At 40.0% G+C, this 21811-nt stretch overlaps 1 protein-coding gene across 1 annotated transcript in view; it reads right to left on the bottom strand.

The window, feature by feature from the left end:
• The window catches only part of LOC130031013 (selection and upkeep of intraepithelial T-cells protein 1-like), a 53193-nt gene that overhangs the window by 9288 nt on the left and 22094 nt on the right, over positions 1-21811 (bottom strand). The window contains exons 3-6 of the mRNA XM_056122225.1: positions 18320-18400; positions 8886-9233; positions 3527-3802; positions 1914-2024 (exon numbers count right to left, since the gene is read on the bottom strand). Of these exons, the coding sequence (XP_055978200.1) occupies positions 1914-2024; positions 3527-3802; positions 8886-9233; positions 18320-18400 (816 nt within the window). The remainder of the gene's footprint in view (positions 1-1913; positions 2025-3526; positions 3803-8885; positions 9234-18319; positions 18401-21811) is intronic.

The raw sequence follows: 21811 nt of genomic DNA, 5'->3' as shown, positions 1-21811 counted from the left end.
TAGGAATCAGCTCAATTAAGGACGCAAAACCCTGTACAAAGAAAACTACATAATTCTACTTCCAGAAATAAAAGCAGGGGATGGAAAGACATCCCCTGCTCATGGATCGGGAGAATTAATATTGTCAGAATGGCAATACTCCCCAAAGTGTTGTACAAATTCAATGTGATCCCTACATGGATACCCATGACATTCTTCAAAGAAATGGAGCAAACACTCCTGAAATTCATATGGAACAATAAGCCCCCACGAACAGCTAAAACAATTTTCTTGGGAAAAAGAAAATGGGAGGAATCAACCTCCCCAACCTCATACTCTACTACAAAGCAGTAATAATTAAAACAGCGGGTACCAGAACAACGGTAGAGCTACAGACCAATGGAACAGGGTGGAAAACACTGCCATTTCCCCCCAAATATATAATCATCTAATCTTTGATAAGGGGGCAGGAAATGTGAAGTGAAACAAGGAAAGCCTCTTCAACAAATGGTGCTGGCATAACTGGACAGCTACATGCAAAAAAGTGGATTCAGATCTCTACCTAACACCATGTACAAAAGTAAGATCAAAATAGATTAAAGACCTCAACATCAGACTGGAATCCATAAGGACATTGAAGACAAGGTTGGCAAAACCCTCCATGACATTGCAGCTAATGGTATCTTCAAAGAGCACCACTGGCCAAGCAAGTGAAAACAGAGATAGACAAATGGGACTATCTTAAACTAAGAAGCTTCTGCACGTCAAAAGAAACAGTGACCAAAATACAAAGACAGTCTACAGAATGAGAAAGGACATTCGCCCAATATCCATCTGAAAGGGGTTGATATTAAGGATATATTAGTACTGGTTGAACCCCACAAGAAGAAAACATCCAACCCCATCAAAAAATGGGGTGATAAAATGAGCAGAAACTTTCTCAAAGAAGAAATCCGAATGGCAAAAATCACATGAGATAATCTATGCTTGTTGAAACAAGGACCTGGTGTAAAGGGACAAAGAGGCTGCAGAGGAATTCACTTTGAAAGACTGAATCAACTGTAAGTGAAGGGATTTGTGATTTGATGTTCTTGCAACTAAGCACTCCCAAAAATACACAGATATTTTGTGTGTCTCTTTTCTAACTATTCACCATATCCATTTTCCTTAACACAGCATAAGGTAAAAGGTAAAGGCCCTCCCGTTGATCGTCGATTTGCTCGAGCGGGCCCAGTAACGTCTCCATTGGAGACTTTGTTGTTACTGTGTCTGGCATATCGAATACTCTCGGTAGCTTGCCGGGCTCTCCGAGAGGGGCGGAGGAATCGAACTCGCGTCGGCCATGTTGACCGCTTGTAAGGCGAACACCCTACCGCTGTGCTATCGCTCCTATTTTCTTCTAGGAAAGTCAAGATACCTGGTGTTACAGCTCTTCCTTTCAAATACCTCAAACTATTATGCAACCTCTTCTCAATCATTTATTCCCTGTTCTGCTAGAGTTTTAATTCCTATTTCAGACATAGTCATTGAACTCTTAAGAAAGTAATTGCAAATGTGTGTAAACTGCATCAGTTGTTAAGTGTTAGAAATGTTAGAAATCCCTTGTTTGCTATAAAAACCAAACATGCAAAAAGAATTTTAATTTTGTTAAGGTTGAAGCAGAAGTAAACTTACCACAAGGAAGAAGGGATGAAACAATGATGGAGGAAGTGAACACCTGTGTGGGGGATGTGGTGTAGAATAGTTCATGTATGAAACCCTACTAGTAACAGTTTAAACCACAGTGCTCTCCCAGAACCCAAGAGAGGGTAAAGGACACCTGTCTTGCATATAACCCATGAGATTAAACCTTCCTGAGGAGGATGGGTTTAGGAATAAGGGTCACGTAGCTTTAGCAACCCCACCACACTTTTCATCTCACCCATTAAACATACCTTTACGTATGCAATCTCTTTCTGTACAGCATGCCTTTATGAAGACCAGCAGAAGAGGCACAATTAAAACCGCCATGAAAATCCAAATATAATTCCATGAAAACAGTGCATCTGAATTACAGAACCAGAAATTATTTATCAAAAATATGTTTCCACTTAAAGCCCCCATTATCTTGCCTGGGAGAGCTTAGGTGGTATAAGGCATATCTATGAGACAGCTTTTATTTGATTGGGCTGAATCAGATGTCAACTTAAGAGGGGAGCAAAAATGAATTAAAACCTGCTATCCTTTTATTTCTATATATTTACCCCCTTGATAGCACAGTGGTAGGGTATTTGTCTTGCATGCAGCTGGCCCGGCCAAGCCGGGCTCAATTCCTCCACCCCTCTTAGAGAGCCCGGCAAGCTACCGAGAGTATCTTGCCCGCACAGCAAAGCTTGGCAAGCTACCCATGATGTATTCAATATTCCAAACACTGTAACAAGTCTCATGAAGGAGACGTTACTGGGCCCACTCAAGCAAATCGATAAACAACGGGAGGACAGTGACAGTGACTGTGATTTTCCCCCCTTATATGTTCAAGGACAACTGGAAAGAGGCAGGGCTTGCTTATCCCCTCAAAAGTTCAGTCATAGTCCAGGAGCTAAGGTCATTCCTAACTCACACCTTTTGATTTTGCATTTAGCATAAGAGACATTCTGAATTCTCCAATGGATTCTCTGGGTTTAGCACTATTAACTACCCTTAGAAACACACATGTGTTTATAACCTTTATTTCCTATTCATGTTAATAAGCCTTAGCTTTCTAATTTGTATGAACAAGTGTCATTTTGTTTGGGAACCTGATATTTTTCTGTAGTACTGTAGCACTGTCTTTCCACTGTTCATTGATTTACTCAAGCAGGCACCAGTAACATCTCCATTATGAGACTTGTTGTTATTGGTTTTGGCATATCAAATATGCCATGGGGAGCTTGCCAGGTGCTGCTATGTGTGTGGGATGCTCTCAGTAATTGAACCCAGGTTGGCTGTGTGCAAGGCAAATACCCTATCTGCTGTACTATCACTCCAGCTGATGTTTTTCTATGTAGAGAAAAAGGCTGTTTTCTATCACTAGAATATACAGTTCTTATATTCAAGGAAATGTTTTTAGAGGCTGCTAGAGAGCTAGTCAAGAGTTCTTTGCTTTCCAGCCATTGACTTTGAGTCTGTATTTGCACTTCACTGTTCACTGCAGCACTATTCAAAACAGCCAGGATTTGGAAACAACCCAAGTGCCTGAGAACAGAGAACTATATAAAGAAATTATGGCACATCTACACAATGGAACGCTATGAAACCACTGGGAAAAATGAAGTCATTAAATTTGTTTGTACATGAATGAACATAGAGAGTATTATGCTGAGAAAAATGAGTTAGAGGACGAGGGACAGACATAGAATTACTATGCTCATTTGTGGGATTTTTTTTCTGGTTTCTTCTGATTTCATTGAAACTTTTTATTATTGACTTTTCTAGACCCTAGAGAAATGTACTCTGAATTTGGTTCGGGATCGTATTGAATCTATATAATAGCAATGACTCTCAGAAAGAAAAGACACACTACTCTCACCTTGTAGGACAATGCGTGTGATCTCCTCTTGACCAGTCACTGGGTTTCGAAGGGAGCAAGTGACATTTCTATGGGATCTAATAAGAAGAGTCATCTTCACGCTGAACAATTTGTCTTTATCCTGTAAATATGATTCTGATGTAGGTGGAATGATCTGTCCTCTGTCATCTCTCCATTCCATTTGAGGCCGTGGGAACCAACCTTCTGAATTACACTCTAATAAAATGCCTTTGATAGTAGATGGATGCACAAGAATTTGTGTTTCTACATTTGTCGCTGGTTAAAAATAATAAAAAATAAAAAGGCAAAAAAAGTATCCTTAGCTGCAGATAAGGGAAATGATATCTAAATATAAGGTTCTGCTATCCCTACTCTAATTCCCAAAAGCTTGGATATAGCCAAGCACCCTGGGGCTCTGTTTATCTCCACCACTTAAATAAAGGGTAAATAGGATAAGTTACTTACATATATATAAATAGAAAGAGTTACTTACATACAAATCAATAAAATTGTAGCAAATATAAGAGGAGGAAATGTTTGGTTCACTCTTTAATTTACTTTAAATTACTCATTGGCTATTTGCAAAATTTAGAAAACTGAATAAGTTTCTGTGATATAAGATGAAATCAAGATTCCAATCATCAAAGAATTTGTAGATTAATAATTCTTCTTGTATCTTCATTATTAACCACCTATCAGCTGCCACAATAAGCTACAAGTAAACAATCGGTAATAAAAATGAAAAATTTAAGTGAAACTTTAATCTTCATATTCTTTTTGTAGGATGACATTGCTTTGTCCTTTCTCCCTTGCCACGAGGAGCTTAGGTTTATCAGGTTCCACCCATCACAGTGCTCCTGAGCCACTCCCATTCCTTTCTTTATCTGTAACCACTTCTATGCTCTTCACCCCAAACAGTTACTCAGCTTTTTCACCTAATCAGTATCTGTTAGTTTGTAAGGTCAAATCCTTCTAGGACACTGAAATTGTATTGTAAGTTAATATTGTCTTTCTCCTTATGTCTTTTGAATAGTTTAAAGCAATGTCCTTTTCCTATAGATACAGAAAGACCGTTAATATTATGCTTTGTAACTTAGAATTTAATTGGCTTTGAATATTATTCACTCCCGGACATCTGTTTTCTTGATTTAAGCCTCAGTTGCCCTTGGTTCCTAATACCCCAAAAGCAGGGTCTCGACGAAGGACTGAATGGACCCAGGGCAAGCTGTGAGCTACCCTGGCATCGAAATGGACTAGGCCAAATTGCCATGATTCTTAACTGTAAGTTAAGAGCTTGATCATAGACAAATGCTGTCATGATCCAAAAGTAACGATGAGACTAGGACCCTGCTAGCAATAGGAAAGACTATCTGGCCTGAGCACTGTAGTCTGAGATTGAGATGGCCCTAGGAGGGCAATTCTATAAGCTTAAGGTATTTCTTACTGTATCCATACAAAATGATTAATATTATGGATGCTTATATGTTTGTTGGACAAGGAGAGGAGAAACACACCCAGGGGATTCCGTTCTGGGGTGGGTTGTCCTCCTGAGAGAGTATCTGTCCTAGAAGCTGTTTTTCCCGATGGAAAGAAATTTACCCCTATTGATTATGACCACACCTCTGTGTAATTGTTACTCCCAACCCCTCATGTTTTTGGGATTCAACTAGACTGTAAGCGTGGGCTGGGGGATCAGGATCCAGACTCCAGAAGAAGGAGGAGAAAGGGGATTCAGATTCCAGAGCCAGAAGGAGAATGAAGGGGAACTGAAGAGGAGAATGAAATAGCATGGGGGAGGCAGAGGAGAGACAGGAGTGAATGGAGAGAGGATTGGAATAAACTGCAACCAAGACCAACCAGCCTGGCCCTTGTTCCTTCCTTTGCCTGCCCATCACCATCACACCATCAACCTCCCTGGGGTGGAGGAAGCAGCTGGAGACTACCGAACACAGGCAGTGGGAGAGTTAGACCGCTGCAGCTGTCTTTTTGAGTTTGCACACTTTTTATGTAATAGATATTTACATAAAACAGATCTAGCAGTAGATGTCAGTTTGAAGAAAACAATTTTTGAATAGTTCTAAGACATTGCCTAGATTATAGACAAGACTTGCCTAACATGCTGGTAAAGAACAAAAGGACAGAGATTTAAGTTATTCTGGTTTTATCCAATAAAGGTTTTTACAATAATATAAATATTCTGAATATGCACTGTCTGATACAGTAGCTTTATTTCATGTGATACCATTGAGTACCAGAGATGTGGTCAGTGATACTATAGAAATTGTTTTCAAACTTAATTATTAATTGTATTGAAGTATGAATTTGTCAGAGGCGCTGAGACAAGGAACACAAAAGAAATTTATGTCGTGGAGGGCCTAGGTTCTCTCAGACCTGTGACAAAGGTAGAGTCTGGAAATCTCCTTTTATTGATCATGGTACCTCTAAAGGGTGCAATACGATGACATCATCAAAAGCATCAAAAGAAGTTGCAGAAAGAACATGGAGGGAGCAAAACATGTATTGTTTCCTTGTATCTGCAGGCCAGTGCATTTTGGCCTAAGGAAAGAAATACACAACCAAAACAGAAACCTTTCTTAGGCTATTTGGGTTTGCATCCCAAAGTATTTGGGTTTGCATCCCAAAGACAAAATGGGCCAGCACCTGAAATCTACAAACTGGACAAGCATTTGAGATTTGCATCGCAAAGACTAAGCTGGGAAAGGCCAGAATCTACATATCAAAGATCAGGCTGGGCTTCTGTGAGAAAAGGAAACACTGACTCTTTCAGTATACTGAAATTTATGGAATTATTTACTGAAGGCAGTTTAAAGGGGGAAAACGTTCAGCTTCATTCAAACCAGTCAGGACACACTAGAAATCTCACTCATTTTCATGGGTCTCTACATGGGCTCACCTTGATGGCTCAAGCCCCAACACCAATGCAAGTAGCTCTATGTGACTGAGAGACTATTTTGTAACTGACTTACCTCTAGGTAATAAAATTAGTATCATAATGCTCAACAAAATGTTAATACAAATGTGTCTAGAATCCCATACTGTGCTCTCACATTTCTATAGCCCTTCAAGGTACTTAAAGTGCTTTATATTTTCACAATTTCTTGTCTCTCAGATAGGCAGTGTGTGAAGAGCGGATCCAGTGTATTGATGAGTACTGACGGCAGGTTCTTCAGGTATTCGGGTCTGACCTTGTCTGCACCGCTTCTTTACCAGCAAAATGGCGTGTCGGGTTTCAGAAGGGAGAACGTTGGCAACAACATTTCCATCCTGCGGAATTTAGTATGTGGGCAGGTGGAAGTGGCTATCGAAGAGATCCGAGTTGAAGTCATGGATAATCTTCTCCATTGCCCTTCTGGAAGATGTGATAGATCCATCAGGATGTCAGAGGGCAGTCATCGTGGTCTTGCAGTTGGCGAAGGACAAGCAGGTGTTGTGAATGCTTTTCCCAGCTTTAATCGCATGTGCCAGCACTGCTGCTATTCTCTTTTTGAGGTCTTCCTTTATTGCTTCTCTGCACTGCTTTGCGAGCTCAGACTTTTGCATGCAGTTGCCTGAGGCTTGCACCAAGCCACGCTGGCAAATGAGCTCAAGAGTTTTCAAAGACAGGTGTCTTTTTGTGTATATCTCTCTCTCAGTGTTCTTCGCACAATCATGGAGGTGCTGAACCAGTGGATTGTATTCCTCGTCAATGTTGTCAATGACGGAATCTTCCCATGTAGCCGCAATAGTGCCAAAGAGCTCCCAGTTGGTGGTTGTTTTGGGAGTTCTCTTGTTAAACTTTGCAGCCCTTTCTCCCTGCTCTGTGAAGTAGAATTTTGCACGAAAGAGATGGTGGTCGAATCCCATTTGGAATTTTGGGCCAACAGCCATGATCCCAGAGATTCAGAAACAAATCTCAAAACCCAGTGGCTTTTGGCAGAAATGCGTCCGGACCCCACAGTAGATTATTATTGCCAGGCCACCCCAGGGGGGAAAGGGTGTTGTCACTCCGCCTGCTCTCCCTTGGCGACTCGGTGGCTGTCATCCTCCAAAGGCCACTGGACAGTCAGGCTTGGACCCGCAGTGATGAAACTTGTTGGGCCTCACGGGATGGGGGTAGAGCCAGTCCTGTCCTCCCCACCCCAATGAGACCCCAAGTCATTGCCCACAAATGGCCTTTCTGGCTCCTGATCAAGCTGCATAGCAGCCATGATCCCAGAGACTCAGGAGCAAATCTCAGAACCCAGCAGGTTTTAGCAGAAATCCCTCCAAATTTAAGTGCTAAAATTTCGGAATTTCAAAATCGCGCAGCCACTACTGCAGCCACACGACATCATATGTTATTCATAACCAGCAATACAAAACAGATTGTCTACTGTTGCCTTTTTGGCAGAGTGTTGCGGTAAAATCTCAAATAATAATGGTGGGTCTGGTGTCAAAGTGTTGAATGTGATCAATGTAGAGAGAGAGTAATGTGGAAATCATCTGCCGCACAGGTAGGGGGAGGGTGTGAGATGGGGGTATACTGAGGTTGTTGGGGGTGGAGAATGGGCACTGGTGAAGGTGTGGGTGTTTCATTGTATGACTGAGACTTAGACCCAAAAGCTTTGTAACTGCTCTCATGGTGATTCAATAAATAAAATTATAAAAAATGAAAAAAGAAAAGCAAGGTGGAGTTCATGCACAGTTCAATCAGCTAATCAGTGGCTGAATAAATAGCAGTACTCCTACATAAAAAAAAGAATTAGGGTCGCTGTCTTATTTGCCAAGGTGTGAAAAACCAGATGGGCTGGACATGTAATGAGATTTGGTGATGACCGCTAGACTAGAGCCATTACTGACTGGATTCCATGTGACGTCAAAAGATCGCGTGGCCACCTACCTATGAGACGGTCAGACTTCTTTGTCAAGATCCTGAATGATTGGTTTGAGGCTGTTCGTATTCCTAATACGAGCAGACGCCACTGGGCTACACTAGCATGCAACAGGGACTAATGCAGATGTTACTGGTGCCCGCTCAAGCAGGTCAATGAGTAACAGGATGTCAAGTGGTCAAGTGATCTAGCTTACAGTGTCAAAGATCACTGACACATTTTTAAAGGATTTCTTTACAAATATCTGTTGATATTTACATATCAGTAGTATATATAGACATAGAAAAACAGATTTTTCATGCTGATGAAGGCATTAGCACATACCTTCAACTCTTAACTCTGCACTCTTTGTCATTTAAAGATTAAATGTATTCAATTGAACTTGTTAACCAAACCATGTAAGATTGAAATGTTAAGAAACACCTAGAATTATCCTAAATGAATTGAGAATCATAGATGCATATAAAACTCAAGGAACCCATCCTCACCTGTGACCTTCAATTCTGTGATGGCTTCGTCATAGAATTTACCATCTTGGAATAAGCAGTGGTATGGCCCGTCATCATCAACTCTGACACCAAGAATCCTGAGGGTCACTTTACCCTCTCCAATGTCTTCTTTCAAGAGCTCTGTTCGTTCCACATAGTTGGAAATTATTTCTCCATATATGTCTTTGCCATCCTTGTATAAGTGAACAGGTTGTGTATAGCGGTTCTGGAACCAGCGTATCTCCATGTGTTCTGCACTTTGTGGTGGTGAAAGCTGGCAACTGAGCTCAACTTCCTCTCCCAGAGAAACCAAAACATGTTCCTGTAAGGCAGTCACTGTGAACTGTCCTGGGAAGGGATTTCATAATGATTATGTGTGTCTGAGTCAAAACACACAAACACACATGTACACACTTCCATATTTTAGTAAGTTCTAAAAAAACTATGCTGCTACCTTTAAGTAATTCGTATATATGTTACTAATAGACACCGTGTTATTTTATAACATGACTCTTGAGGGGGTAATTTGAGCTTCTAGATTTTCAGAGGACATATGGATTTTTTAATACTTTGCTCAAACTCAAAGAAATGTACACTTGGTGAAGGATGGGTATTGAAACACTGTATGACTGAAACTCAATCATGAACAATTTTGTAACTGTGTGTCCCACTGTGATTCAATTTTAAAACAAAACAAAAACAACAAACCACTTATCACACTAATTTTACCCCTTCAGGTTGGAGAATTTCTCACCAATTATTTCTTAAACTAGTCTTTTTTTCTCTTCACCTCTCTTCTCTTTCTGAAATTCCTATGTTTCTGAGATTGTTTCTCTTGGTATTATAATCAAAATCCCTTAGATTCATTTGTTTCTTCCCCATTCTCTTTTTCTATTGATGCTTTGTTGCTGTAGTTGTTTAGTATATCTTCAAACGCACCAATTCAATACTCAGCTTCATCCATACTACTTCTGAGACTTAATACTGTATTCTCTAGTTCCTTTACATCCATTCCCGCCGCCAAGGGCCTGGGACCCTCTGTGCGCATGCACAGCTAGCTCCACCTCCTAGAAAGCCGGTTTCACCCCTGATCTGCGCGGGACAGGCACGGAGGCCCAGCTCTGGGCAACCAAGCTGAACGGCTCCTATTCCAACCAGGTACAGCCCGCCCCCAAGGGCCTGGGACCCTCTGTGCGCATGCACAGCTAGCTCCACCTCCTAGAAAGCCGGTTACAACCCTGATCTGCGCGGGACGGGCACGGAGGCCCAGCTCTGGGCAACCAAGCTGAACGGCTCCTATTCCAACCAGGTACAGCCCGCCCCCAAGGGCCTGGGACTCCCTGTGCGCATGCACAGCTAGCTCCACCTCCTAGAAAGCCGGTTACAACCCTGATCTGCGTGGGACGGGCACGGAGGCCCAGCTCTGGGCAACCAAGCTGAACGGCTCCTATTCCAACCAGGTACAGCCCGCCCCCAAGGGCCTGGGACCCTCTCTGCGCATGCACAGCTAGCTCCATCGACGTTCCCAACTCCTCGCTCAGTGCCAGGGACTCTTTCCGGAGCCGCGAAATATTTTCACACTACACATGCCATAGGAACCATAAGCTACCTTCTTCGATGGAAACTTCTCTAGTTTACCTCAGTCACTAGAAACACAGTAGCCAATAACTCATAAGCCTATCTTAACTCACACTGCATATCAAGTAGAATAGTAACAGTGAACGTTAAGGACTAAACCACAGTTTTCACAATGGTAAAGCAACGCAAAAGCCCACCAAACTTTCTTATTGAAGAGTCTAGCCCAGATGACACCAACAGTACTGCAGTGTTAGACAACCTCTCTGACAAGGAATTCAGGAGGGAGCTACTTAGGATGCTTAGGGAACTAAAAGAAACAATGGAAAGCAATGCCAATAGAAGAGGATTTGAAGGCAGAAATGAAGAAAATGCAATCAGAAATGTCAGACCTGAAAAATCTCGTAGGCGAATTGAAAACCTCAGTGGAAGGCCTCAGCAGCAGAGTAACAGCTTCAGAGAACAGAATCAGTGAGCTCGAAGATTAAGTTCAGAGACTCTCCAGAAAAGAGCAGAAAATGGAAAAGAGACTCACAATTCGGGAACAGATGGCAAGAGAAGATCGTGATGAAGCCAAGAGGGGTAACATAAGAATTATTGGAGTCCCAGAGGTACAGGACGAAAACCTTGATGAAGAAGAAACTGTCAAAGACATCATTGCTACAACGTTTCCAGAGCTGAAGAAAACTTGTGACCACATTCAGGAGGCCTGAAGGGTACCAGCTAGAAGAAATCCGAATAAAAATACCCCAAGACACATTCTGATCAAAATGACCAAAACCTTAGACAGAGAGAAAATTCTGAAAGCAGCAAGATCGAAGAAAGAAATCTCTTACAAAGGAGCATCCTTAAAATTCACAGCTGATTTTTCTGATGAAACCCTTATGGCCCGAAAACAGTGGTGGACCATAGTGAAAAAACTCAATGAAATAAATGCCTCCCCAAAAATACTTTACCCTGCGAGACTCTCATTCATAATAGAAGGAACAACACACAGTTTCACACACAAACAACAGCTCAGGAACATCATAGACTCAAAACCGTGGTTACAAGAGCAACTAAAGGGGCTACTTTAAGGCAAGAAAGGCCTCTCAAATACACCAAATTTCAACAGAACAATGGGACAAAATCCCGTAACAATAATCTCTCTCAATGTCAATGGGCTAAACGCACCAATTAAAAGACATAGAGTGGCAGGATGGATTAGAAAATTGAACCCAACATTCTGCTGCCTGCAAGAAACACATCTCAATAGTCAAAGCAAACACAGACTCAGAGTCAAAGCCTGGAAACAATCCTACAGGCAAACAGCTCCCATAAAAAAGCTGGGGTAGCCATCCTTATATCAGACCACATCGATTTCAGAGTGAGGAAGGTCATAAGAGACAGTGAAGGCCATTTCTTATTGATCAAAGGATCTGTACAACAGGAAGAACTTACAATAATAAATGTATATGCACCTAATGAGAGACCAGAAAAGTACTTAAAACAACTACTCATAGATTTGGAAAAAGACATCAACAGCAACACAATACTAGTGGGAGACTTCAACACTGCTTTGTCACCTATTGATAGATCAACCAGACTCAAGCTTAGCAAGGACATACTTCAATCGAGGGAAACAATGGAAGAAAGGGACTTAGTAGATATATACAGGACACTTCATCCACAAAAAGCTGAATACACATTCTTCTCAACCGTACATAGAACATTCTCCAAGATAGACCACATGCTGAGCCACAAAACATGCCTCCAAAAAATTAAGAAGATAGAGATTGTATCGACAATCTTCTCAGACCATAATGTGCTGAAATTAGAAGTAAATCACGTACAAAAACAGAAAACTAAATCAAACACCTGGAAATTAAACAGTGCTCTACTGAACAACGAGTGGCTTAGACAGGAAATCAAAGAGGAAATCAAAAGATTCCTAGAAACGAATGAAAATGAGAACACGAGTTACCAAAACTTATGGGACACAGCAAAAGCTGTGTTAAGAGGAAAGTTTATAGCTCTACAAGCCTTCCTCAGGAAAGAGGAGCGAGCACACATAAGTAACCTAACCTCACAGCTTAAGAGCTTGGAGAAGGACCAAAAAAGGAGCACAACCTGAACAGGAGAAAGGAAATAATAAAACTCAGAGCAGAGATTAACGAGATGGAAACCCAGAAAACAATCCGAAAGATCAATGAAACCAAGAGCTGGTTCTTCGAGAAAATTAACAAGATTGATAAGCCTCTAGCAAAACTCAAAAAGAAAGGGAGAGAGAAAACCCTAATAAACCGAATCAGAAATGAAAAGGGGGTCATTACAACAGAAACTACAGAAATTCAAAGGATCTTAGAGCCTTCCCTCTAAGATCAGGGACGAGACAAGGATGCCCACTCTCTCCACTGCTGTTCAATATACTACTGGAAGTACTTGCAATAGCGATTAGGCAAGAAAAAGATATTAAGGGCACTCAGGGAATACTTTGAGAAACTGTATGCCACGGAACATCAAAACCTCGAGGAAATGGATAAATTCCTAGACTCCTACAGACTCCCAAGGCTGAACCAAGAAGACCTGGAATACCTGAACAGACCTATCACCATCAAGGAAATTGAAATGGTAATAAAAAGTCTCCCCAAGCACAAAAGTCCTGGTCCGGATGGATTCACTAGTGAATTCTTCCAAATCTTTAAAGAGGACTTACTCCCAATCCTCTTTAAGCTTTCCACGAAATTGAAATATCAAAAACACTTCCAAACAGTTTCTACGAAGCAAATATCACACTGATTCCAAAAGCACACAGAGATACCACAAAGAAAGAGAATTACAGACCGATATCCCTGATGAACACAGATGCAAAGATCCTCAACAAACTACTAGCAAATAGAATCCAACTACTCATCAAAAAGATCATACACCATGATCAAGTAGGATTCATGCCAGGGATGCAAGGATGGTTCAACATTCGGAAATCAATCAACATAATCCATCATATCAACAAAAGAAAAGATAAAAAGCATATGATTATATCAATAGATGCAGAGAAAGCATTTGACAAGATCCAGCACCCCTTTCTGATGAAAACCCTAGCCAAAATGGGTATAGAGGGGACCTTCCTCAACATAATTAAAGCCATCTACCACAAGCCTACAGCAAGCATCATCCTCAATGGGGAAAAACTGAGAGCCTTCCCTCTAAGATCAGGGACGAGACAAGGATGCCCACTCTCTCCACTGCTGTTCAATATAGTACTGGAAGTACTTGCAATAGCGATTAGGCAAGAAAAAGATATTAAGGGCATTCAGGTAGGAAAGGAAGAAATCAAGCTCTCACTATTCGCAGATGATATGATACTCTACTTAGAGAACCCAATAACCTCCACCAAAAAACTCCTAGAAACAATAGAGTCGTATAGTAAAGTGGCAGGCTATAAAATCAATACCCAAAAGTCCATGGCTTTCCTATATGCAAACAATGAGAGAGAAGAAAGCAACATGAAAAAAACAATCCCGTTCACAATTGTGCCCCAGAAAATCAAGTACTTAGGAATCAGCTTAACTAAGGAAGTAAAGGACCTGTACAAAGAAAACTACAAAACGCTACTTCAGGAAATAAAAGAGGACATGAGGAAATGGAAAGATATCCCCTGCTCATGGGTCGGGAGACTTAACATTGTCAAAATGGCAATACTACCGAAAGCATTGTATAAATTCAATGCAATCCCTATAAGGATACCCACGACATTCTTCAAAGAAATGGAGCAAACACTCCTGAAATTTATATGGAACAATAAGCCCCCACGAATAGCTAAAGCAATTCTTGGGAAAAAGAAAATGGGAGGAATCAACCTTCCAAACTTCAAACTGTACGACAAAGCAGTAATAATTAAAACAGCATGGTACTGGAACAAAGGCAGAACTGCAGACCAATGGAACAGGGTTGAATATACTGACATCTCCCCTCAATCATATGATCATCTAATCTTTGATAAAGGTGCAAGTAATGTGAAGTGGAGTAAGGAAAGCCTCTTTAACAAATTGTGCTGGCATCACTGGACGGGTACATGCAAAAAAATGGGCTCAGAACTCTGCCTAACACCGTGTACAAAAGTAAGATCAAAATGGATTAAAGACCTCAACATCAGACCAGAAACCATAAGGTACATTGAAGACAAAGTTGGCAAAACCCTCCATGACATTGAAGCTAATGGTATCTTCAAAGATGCCACGCCACTGTCTGAGCAAGTGAAAACAGAAATAGATAAATGGGACTATCTTAAACTAAGAAGCTTCTGCACCTCCAAAGAAACAGTGACCAAAATACAAAGACAGTCTACAGAATGGGAAAGGATATTCGCCGAATACACATCTGACAAGGGGTTGATATCCAGGATATACAAAATACTGGTTAAACTCCACAGGAAGAAAACATCCAACCCCATCCAAAAATGGGGCAATGAAATGAACAGAAACTTTCTCAAAGAAGAAATCCGAATGGCAAAAAAGCACATGAGAAAATGCTCTACATCATTAATCATCAGGGAGATGCAGATCAAAACCACAATGAGATACCATCTCACACCTCAGAGACTGGCCCACATTCAAAGGAACAAAAGCAACCGATGCTGGCGCGGATGTGGCGAGAAAGGGACACTCCTTCACTGTTGGTGGAAATGTCGACTGGTTCAGCCCTTCTGGAAAACAGTATGGACGATTCTCAAAAAATTAGAAATTGAGCTCCCATTTGACCCAGCAATACCACTCCTGGGAATATATCCCAGAGAGGCAAAAATGTATAGTCGAAGTGACATCTGCACTTGTTTGTTCATTGCAGCACTCTTTACAATAGCCAGAAACTGAAAAAAACCTGAATGCCCAAGAACAGATGACTGGTTAAAGAAACTTTGGTACATCTACACAATGGCGTACTATGTAGCTGTTAGAAAAGATGAAGTCATGAAATTTACATACAAGTGGTACAACATGGAAAGTATCATGCTAAGAGAAATGAGTCAGAAAGAGAGGGATAGACATAGAAAGATTGCATTCATCTGGGGGATATAAAGTAACAAAATATGAGATTAATACCCAAGAATAGCTGAGATCAGCACCAGGAGGATTACTCCATAGCTTAGTGGCCATTCGGGCATTCTAGAGGAAAGGGCAGCTCAGATAGAGAAGGGAACACCAAATAAAGGGTGTTTGGAGGATCCTCCCAGGAGGGGAGATGCATGTCGAAAGTGGACTATGGACTGAACATGTTTGCCACTCAATGCCTCTTTTGCAGACCACAACACCCAAAAGGAGAGAGAGAACACAGGGGATTGCCCTGCCACAGAGGCAGGAGGTGGGTGGGGGGATGGGGGTGGGGGGGATATTATCCATGGTGGTGGAAAATGGGCACTGGTGGAGGGATGGGTATCTGATCATTGTATAATCAAACCCAAGCACAAAAAATTGTAAATCTACAACTGTACCTCATGGTGTTTCACTAATAAAAAAAAAAAGCAATGAAATCCATTGAATTTATTTATATAATATTTGTTCAAAACCAAAGAACTATACAATAGAAAGAGTTATATTATAATGAATACATATTATATTGTATATAATTACATTATATAATGTAAACTTGAAATATATTTAATAATAATCTATCAAATCATAGAGATGGATTATAAAAAACCCTCCCTCAAATGTTTTTTATTGTAATAATTCTCCATAAAAATGCAATATATTAATGATAAATGATGAGTAAACAGCGGAACAAGTGGTAATGAGGTTATATGGAAATTTTGTATACTTTGTGAATAATTTTTCTGTAAACCTACAACTGTTCTACAAAATAGAGTGAAGTAAAACTTAAAAAGTCAATTATGAGGACAAAATATATAATTAGAGTAATATTTTATTGTCTATTAAATTATATAAAATTAAATTTTAAAACAAAACAAATAAAATATAATAAGCAAGTCAATGGATTTAATTTATTATAAATTGGGAAGAATTATGTGGAATAAGTACAACAGATAAAAATTTAATTCCTAATATTTTAGTGTTCTTAAAAAACAATGAGAGATGGTGCTAGAGTGAGAGTATAGAGAAGAGAATGTTTGCCTTGCATTAGACCAACCCAGATTAAATCCCAGCATCCCATATGGTTCCCCGAGAACCAACAGGAGTAATTCCTGAGTGCACAGCCAGGAACTCCTGAGTGTCACTGGTGTACACTCTCCTAAAGAAAACCAAAACAAATAGATTTTTTAAAAAATGAGGGAAAGACAAATAGTGCAAAGAGTCACGGTCACGGTCCTCCCGTTGTTCATCGACTTGCTCGAGCAGGCCCAGTAACATCTCCATCATGAGACTTGTCGTTACTGTGTTTGACATATCAAACATGTCACGGATAGCTTGCCAGGCTCTGCCGTGCGGGTGAGATACTCTCTCTGGGTAGCTTGCCGGGCTCTCTGAGAGGGGTGGAGGAATCGAACTCGGGTCGGCTATGTTGGCCGCTTGTAAGTCAAACGACCTACCGCTGTGCTGGACTAAATATAATCAAACCCAAAGTGGAGGAGCACTGACATTGATAATAGGAGTTGTGAAGTAGCATCGCAAGTATTAAACAATATGGAAGCTGTCCTAAACCGTGTTATCTAAACAACCCAGGCACTTAAAATTCAAAATATTAAAGAGAAATTGACACTGGTGGTGAGATTGGTGCTGGAACATTGTCTGTGTAAATGCAATTATGAATTCATGGAGCTTTGTCACTGTCACTGTCACTGTCCTCCCTTTGTTCATCGATTTTCCCAGTAACATCTCCATTTTGAGACTTGTTGTTACTGTGTTTGGCATATTGAATACGTCACAGGTAGCTTGCCAAGCTTTGCTGTGAGGGCAAGATACTCTCAGTAGCTCGCCGGGCTCTCTGAGAGAGGCGGAGTAATCAAACCTGGCTCGGCTCGGCTGGCTGCACACAAAGCAAACGCTCTACCGTTGTGCTATAGCTCTAACCCTAACAGCAGATTAAATTTTATAATTTGTAACTAAGACCTGTAATAATCAACAAAAATGAATCACCTGACAATTATATATACTTTTGTTGGAGATGTAGATTGGAACCTGTCTTTAGAAGATATTGTTTTTCAACATTACCATAAAATAGCACGTAACTTTTGGGTTCCACTGGTAGTAACACTTTCTATTCATGTTCTCATGGGCATGTTCACATCATATCGACAAGGATGTTGGTGGAGCATTAGCTGAAGATTGTATACCACTTGAGATTTCTCCTATTTAACAAGTAATTTTTGCTAGAAATTTTGTAATCTCATGTGCCATTTGTCGTCTCTAATTTTTCATTTGTGTTTATAAATATTTCTGTTTATAAATATGTATTTCTGTTTTCCATAGATACTCTTCTTAGTACAAATTCTTATCACTTCTCTAAACTCCACCTGTCTACTCCATCTTTTTAATCTGATGCCTTCATTATATAAATTTCAAAATAAGTCCTGGATTACTTTCTCATTTACTGACTTATAAATTAAATTATGACTCACTCATCTAAATATTGGGATCTCAAGCGAAAATAGTACATCTTTTCTATATTAGTTACTTTCCCCTTCAGTCTAAGAGAAATGTTTGTACATAATAAAAGATTAAAATTTGCTTATTAAAGATAATAAATATTCCCATTCTCAATATGTATCCTACATGTGATTTCCCAATCATAAGATGTACATCATATCCTCAATAAATGACTGCTTATTAAACCTAGGAGAAAATGATCATGAAGCTTATTCCTTTTGTTTATTCTTCCCTATTTTTGCATAATTGATATTACCATGGAATAAGATAGGTTCATACCTGAACTTGGAGTGATCATCTGAAGAAGAATCATGATATAAAAGAAGATGATGAAAGATAGTTCTGTCACTTTCATTATGCCTGTGATAAGAAGTAAGATAAGTTAAGAAAAAATGATAGCATACTTTTTTTGTAGTTGAAGAAATCACATAGTTCCATATATTTTTACTGTGTACTGTACTCTGGAATAATTTTAAACTATTCCCAATTATATTTTAATATAAGAAAACAATGTATATTTTTAGGATGCACATTTCCCATGTAATACTTGGCAAACTATAATATTTACTAGCAAATACGACAATCCTACTCCACAGACTATCTCATAAAATGTCCAAGAGACACTATTGAAGGATCGCTTCCTTCCTAGTTACATGTCACTTATTTTCTGGTTTTAAATGCTGTCAGGTGTGCTCTTTTCTTAAAGAAAGTGTACCAATCATGCTGCCTAAGAAATAGGTTCCATTCACCAAAGTCTATGCTCATCCAGTTTGTTACAAGGAGTAGAGAAGGAAAGAAAAGAAGGAAGGAAGGATGGAAGGAAGAAAGGAAGGAAGAAAGGAAGGAAGGAAGGAAGGAAGGAAGGAAGGAAGGAAGGAAGGAAGGCAGGCAGGCAGGCAGGCAGGCAGGCAGGCAGGCAGGCAGGCCATAACAGGTGCTCAAGAAATGTTATCTCTGAATATTAAAGAGAACTTTTAATTGTGTTATACGTATTTGAAATATGATTCTGCAAATCATGGATGAGCTAGAAATAGGAAAATCAGTAACAAAAACGTTAGACCAGGTGTGTTCTATTGTGTAAGGAGTGAATGATCAGAATTTAAAAAAAAAAAAGATACAGCAATTATACTATTGAAAGGATTCAATGAGTCTATTAATGCAGAAAATGAGAGATTCATTGTTTCCCTAGATTTCCAGAATGTGTATTATGTGGCTAAATAGCATAATTTATCACAATGGTAATTGGATTTTTTTGCTTGTTTGTTTCATTGTGCTAGGGATCAAATCCAGGGCCTTATCGACACAATGCAAGGGCTCCCCTATAGGGCTACCTTTCCAACCAATTGCCAAGAATATGAAGAAAGAAGAAACTCAGCATTGAATAGATACAATTTTAGGTTTTGCACGACTATTATATATACCCCATACTGTTTCAGTTGTTAAAGTACACCACTTCTCCATCAGCTCCACCAGGATTGATTTTTTTTTGTCTTCATGTACAAGAGTGGACTGGAGCGATAGCAGCAGGTAGGGTGTTTGCCTTGCACGCGGTCAACCCAGGTTCAATTCCCCCACCCCTCTCCGAGATCTTGGCAAGCTACTGAGAGTATCTTGCCGACACAGCAAGCTGTGTCTTGCCAGACAAGCTACCCATGACGTATTCGATATGCCAAAAACAGTAACAACAAGTCTCACAATTTGTGAGACTTGTGAGATGTTACTGATGCCCGCTCAAACAAATCAATGAACAACAGGAGGACAATGCTACAATGCTATGTACAAGAATATCTTCTCAGGGCTGAAGAGAGTACAGCAGGTAAGGCACTTGCCTTGCACACAGTCAATCCAGGTTGAGTCCCTGGCATCCCACGTGGTCCCCTGAGCAACCCCAGGAGTGATTTTTGAGTGCAGAACCAGAAGTAACCCCTGACCACACACACACACACACAAACAACACACACAAAAACCACATGAGAGAGAGTTAGAGAGAGAGAGAGGATATCTTCTTGTCCATAAGTGGTATGGAGTCCAGTTTTATCTAGCACAGACTAGATGAATCAGATACTTTCTCTTGGCTTTTCAAGAGTCAATCTCCATTCCTCTCTGCCCTACTGAGGTTCTCAGGAAGTTGACCTATAAATACTCTAGCAGTTTATTCCCTTTCTTCTGGCTTCTTTTCAGATTTATCAGGATGAATAATAAGCAGGAGGTAGCAGGCACGAAAGAAGCAAGGTTGAACTATTGCTTCTCTCATATGCTTTCTCTCTGGGTCATTGGGTGAGTGATGTGTATGCCTGACCAGAACTATCTATCTTTATATTTAAAGCATTTCATTTATCCACCTCCAGTCCTACAGGTGGTCACAGTTCTTTGACTTTCGTTCAGGAACTATACTTCTTTGTACTTCTATATATCATTATGACACATTAATCAATATCTATTTGCTGCTCTTCAAATTTGAGTGTTTCTTTGTTTGAATCTGGCTAATATAGGAATCAGCATTAAAAGTAGATGCCAGAATGAAATCATCAAGTTATGATTCAAAAAATGACTTTCTTGGTTATTACTTAAAAGTGGTCAAGAAATATTTTGTAATTTTGTTTTATTTAGAAGAGGCATATCTGGCAGGTGAGTTCACAAGTCCCTCCCCTGCTACTCAGAGAACTATACATGGTGCCAGGGATTTTAACCTGGGTTATCAAGAAGCAAAGCAAGCATCCTTGGATGCTTGTAAACCCTATATGATTTTGAAATACTTTTCTTTCTCTGACTGTCCTAGAAGATGAACATGGTCAAAGGATAAAATTAAAAGCTATATAATATATGAAGAACCAAGAGGTTCTGTTGAAGCTCTGGGTGACTATTTTAACTCTCAGGACTTAAGAGATATGGATTGAGACTGAGACCCTGGTCAATTTTAAGGGTCATAGACTTTTAGCAACACTCAAATGCTCTACTCCACAGTTTCTTGAGTTAAGTGGATTCTGGCATTTGGACCAGAGTTACCTAGATAAATGTGGACAATAAAAGTATGCAGGGGATCAAAAATATAGACTAACTTGTAGTCAAGACAATTTGATCTCAACTCAGTGTTCCGTCTTATTTTCAAGGCCTTGGGAGGTTAACTTGAAACTTTCATCATAATACATATTATTGTAGTCACTCTTATGACTTGATCTGACATATTAAGGATACTTCTTCATGAGCAAATATATGTATGTATACATACATATATATATATGTCTTTCTCATCCCCATGGCTCCCTAAACAATATCACTTCTGAGTAGACAATATATTTTAGAACAAAGAAGTGCTATAAAGTAGACTCTAGGCAATGGACTTCACTTCTCTTGTCTAGTGCTCATGACCCAGATACATTTAACTTGGCAATCGAACACCAGAAAGAAGTTAAAACTTTGTGCTTTGGGGTTTCTGTGCCTTATGACATGTAGAAATCAGATTGGAAAGCAAAAGCTAAATGTGAGATCCTCTCATTGTGTAGCTTTGCAATCTGCCTGAAGAATTTTTTGCTTTCCTTCTCATAATCTTTACCTCAATGTGCTCGGGTTCCTAGGTTCTTATGGAGTCTGGCATATAACTACTTGGAATATGAGACCATCTACTGGTCCTTTGGGATTTCTTTCATCACTGATACAAGAATTGTAAAAGTGAGTCAGTGGAGAACTAGGTAGACAGCAAAGTTCAAGAGAAGTAGCTGGATCAATAACCTCAGTCAATAGAAAAGTAAAGTAATTCAAATAAAGGTAAAA

Source organism: Sorex fumeus, unplaced genomic scaffold, assembly GCF_029834395.1.
Source record: "Sorex fumeus unplaced genomic scaffold, SorFum_2.1 ptg000045l, whole genome shotgun sequence".
Classification (NCBI taxonomy): Eukaryota; Metazoa; Chordata; class Mammalia; order Eulipotyphla; family Soricidae; genus Sorex; species Sorex fumeus.
The sequence above is the reverse complement of the archived record's forward strand: the minus strand, read 5'-3'. Positions and strand labels throughout refer to the sequence as shown.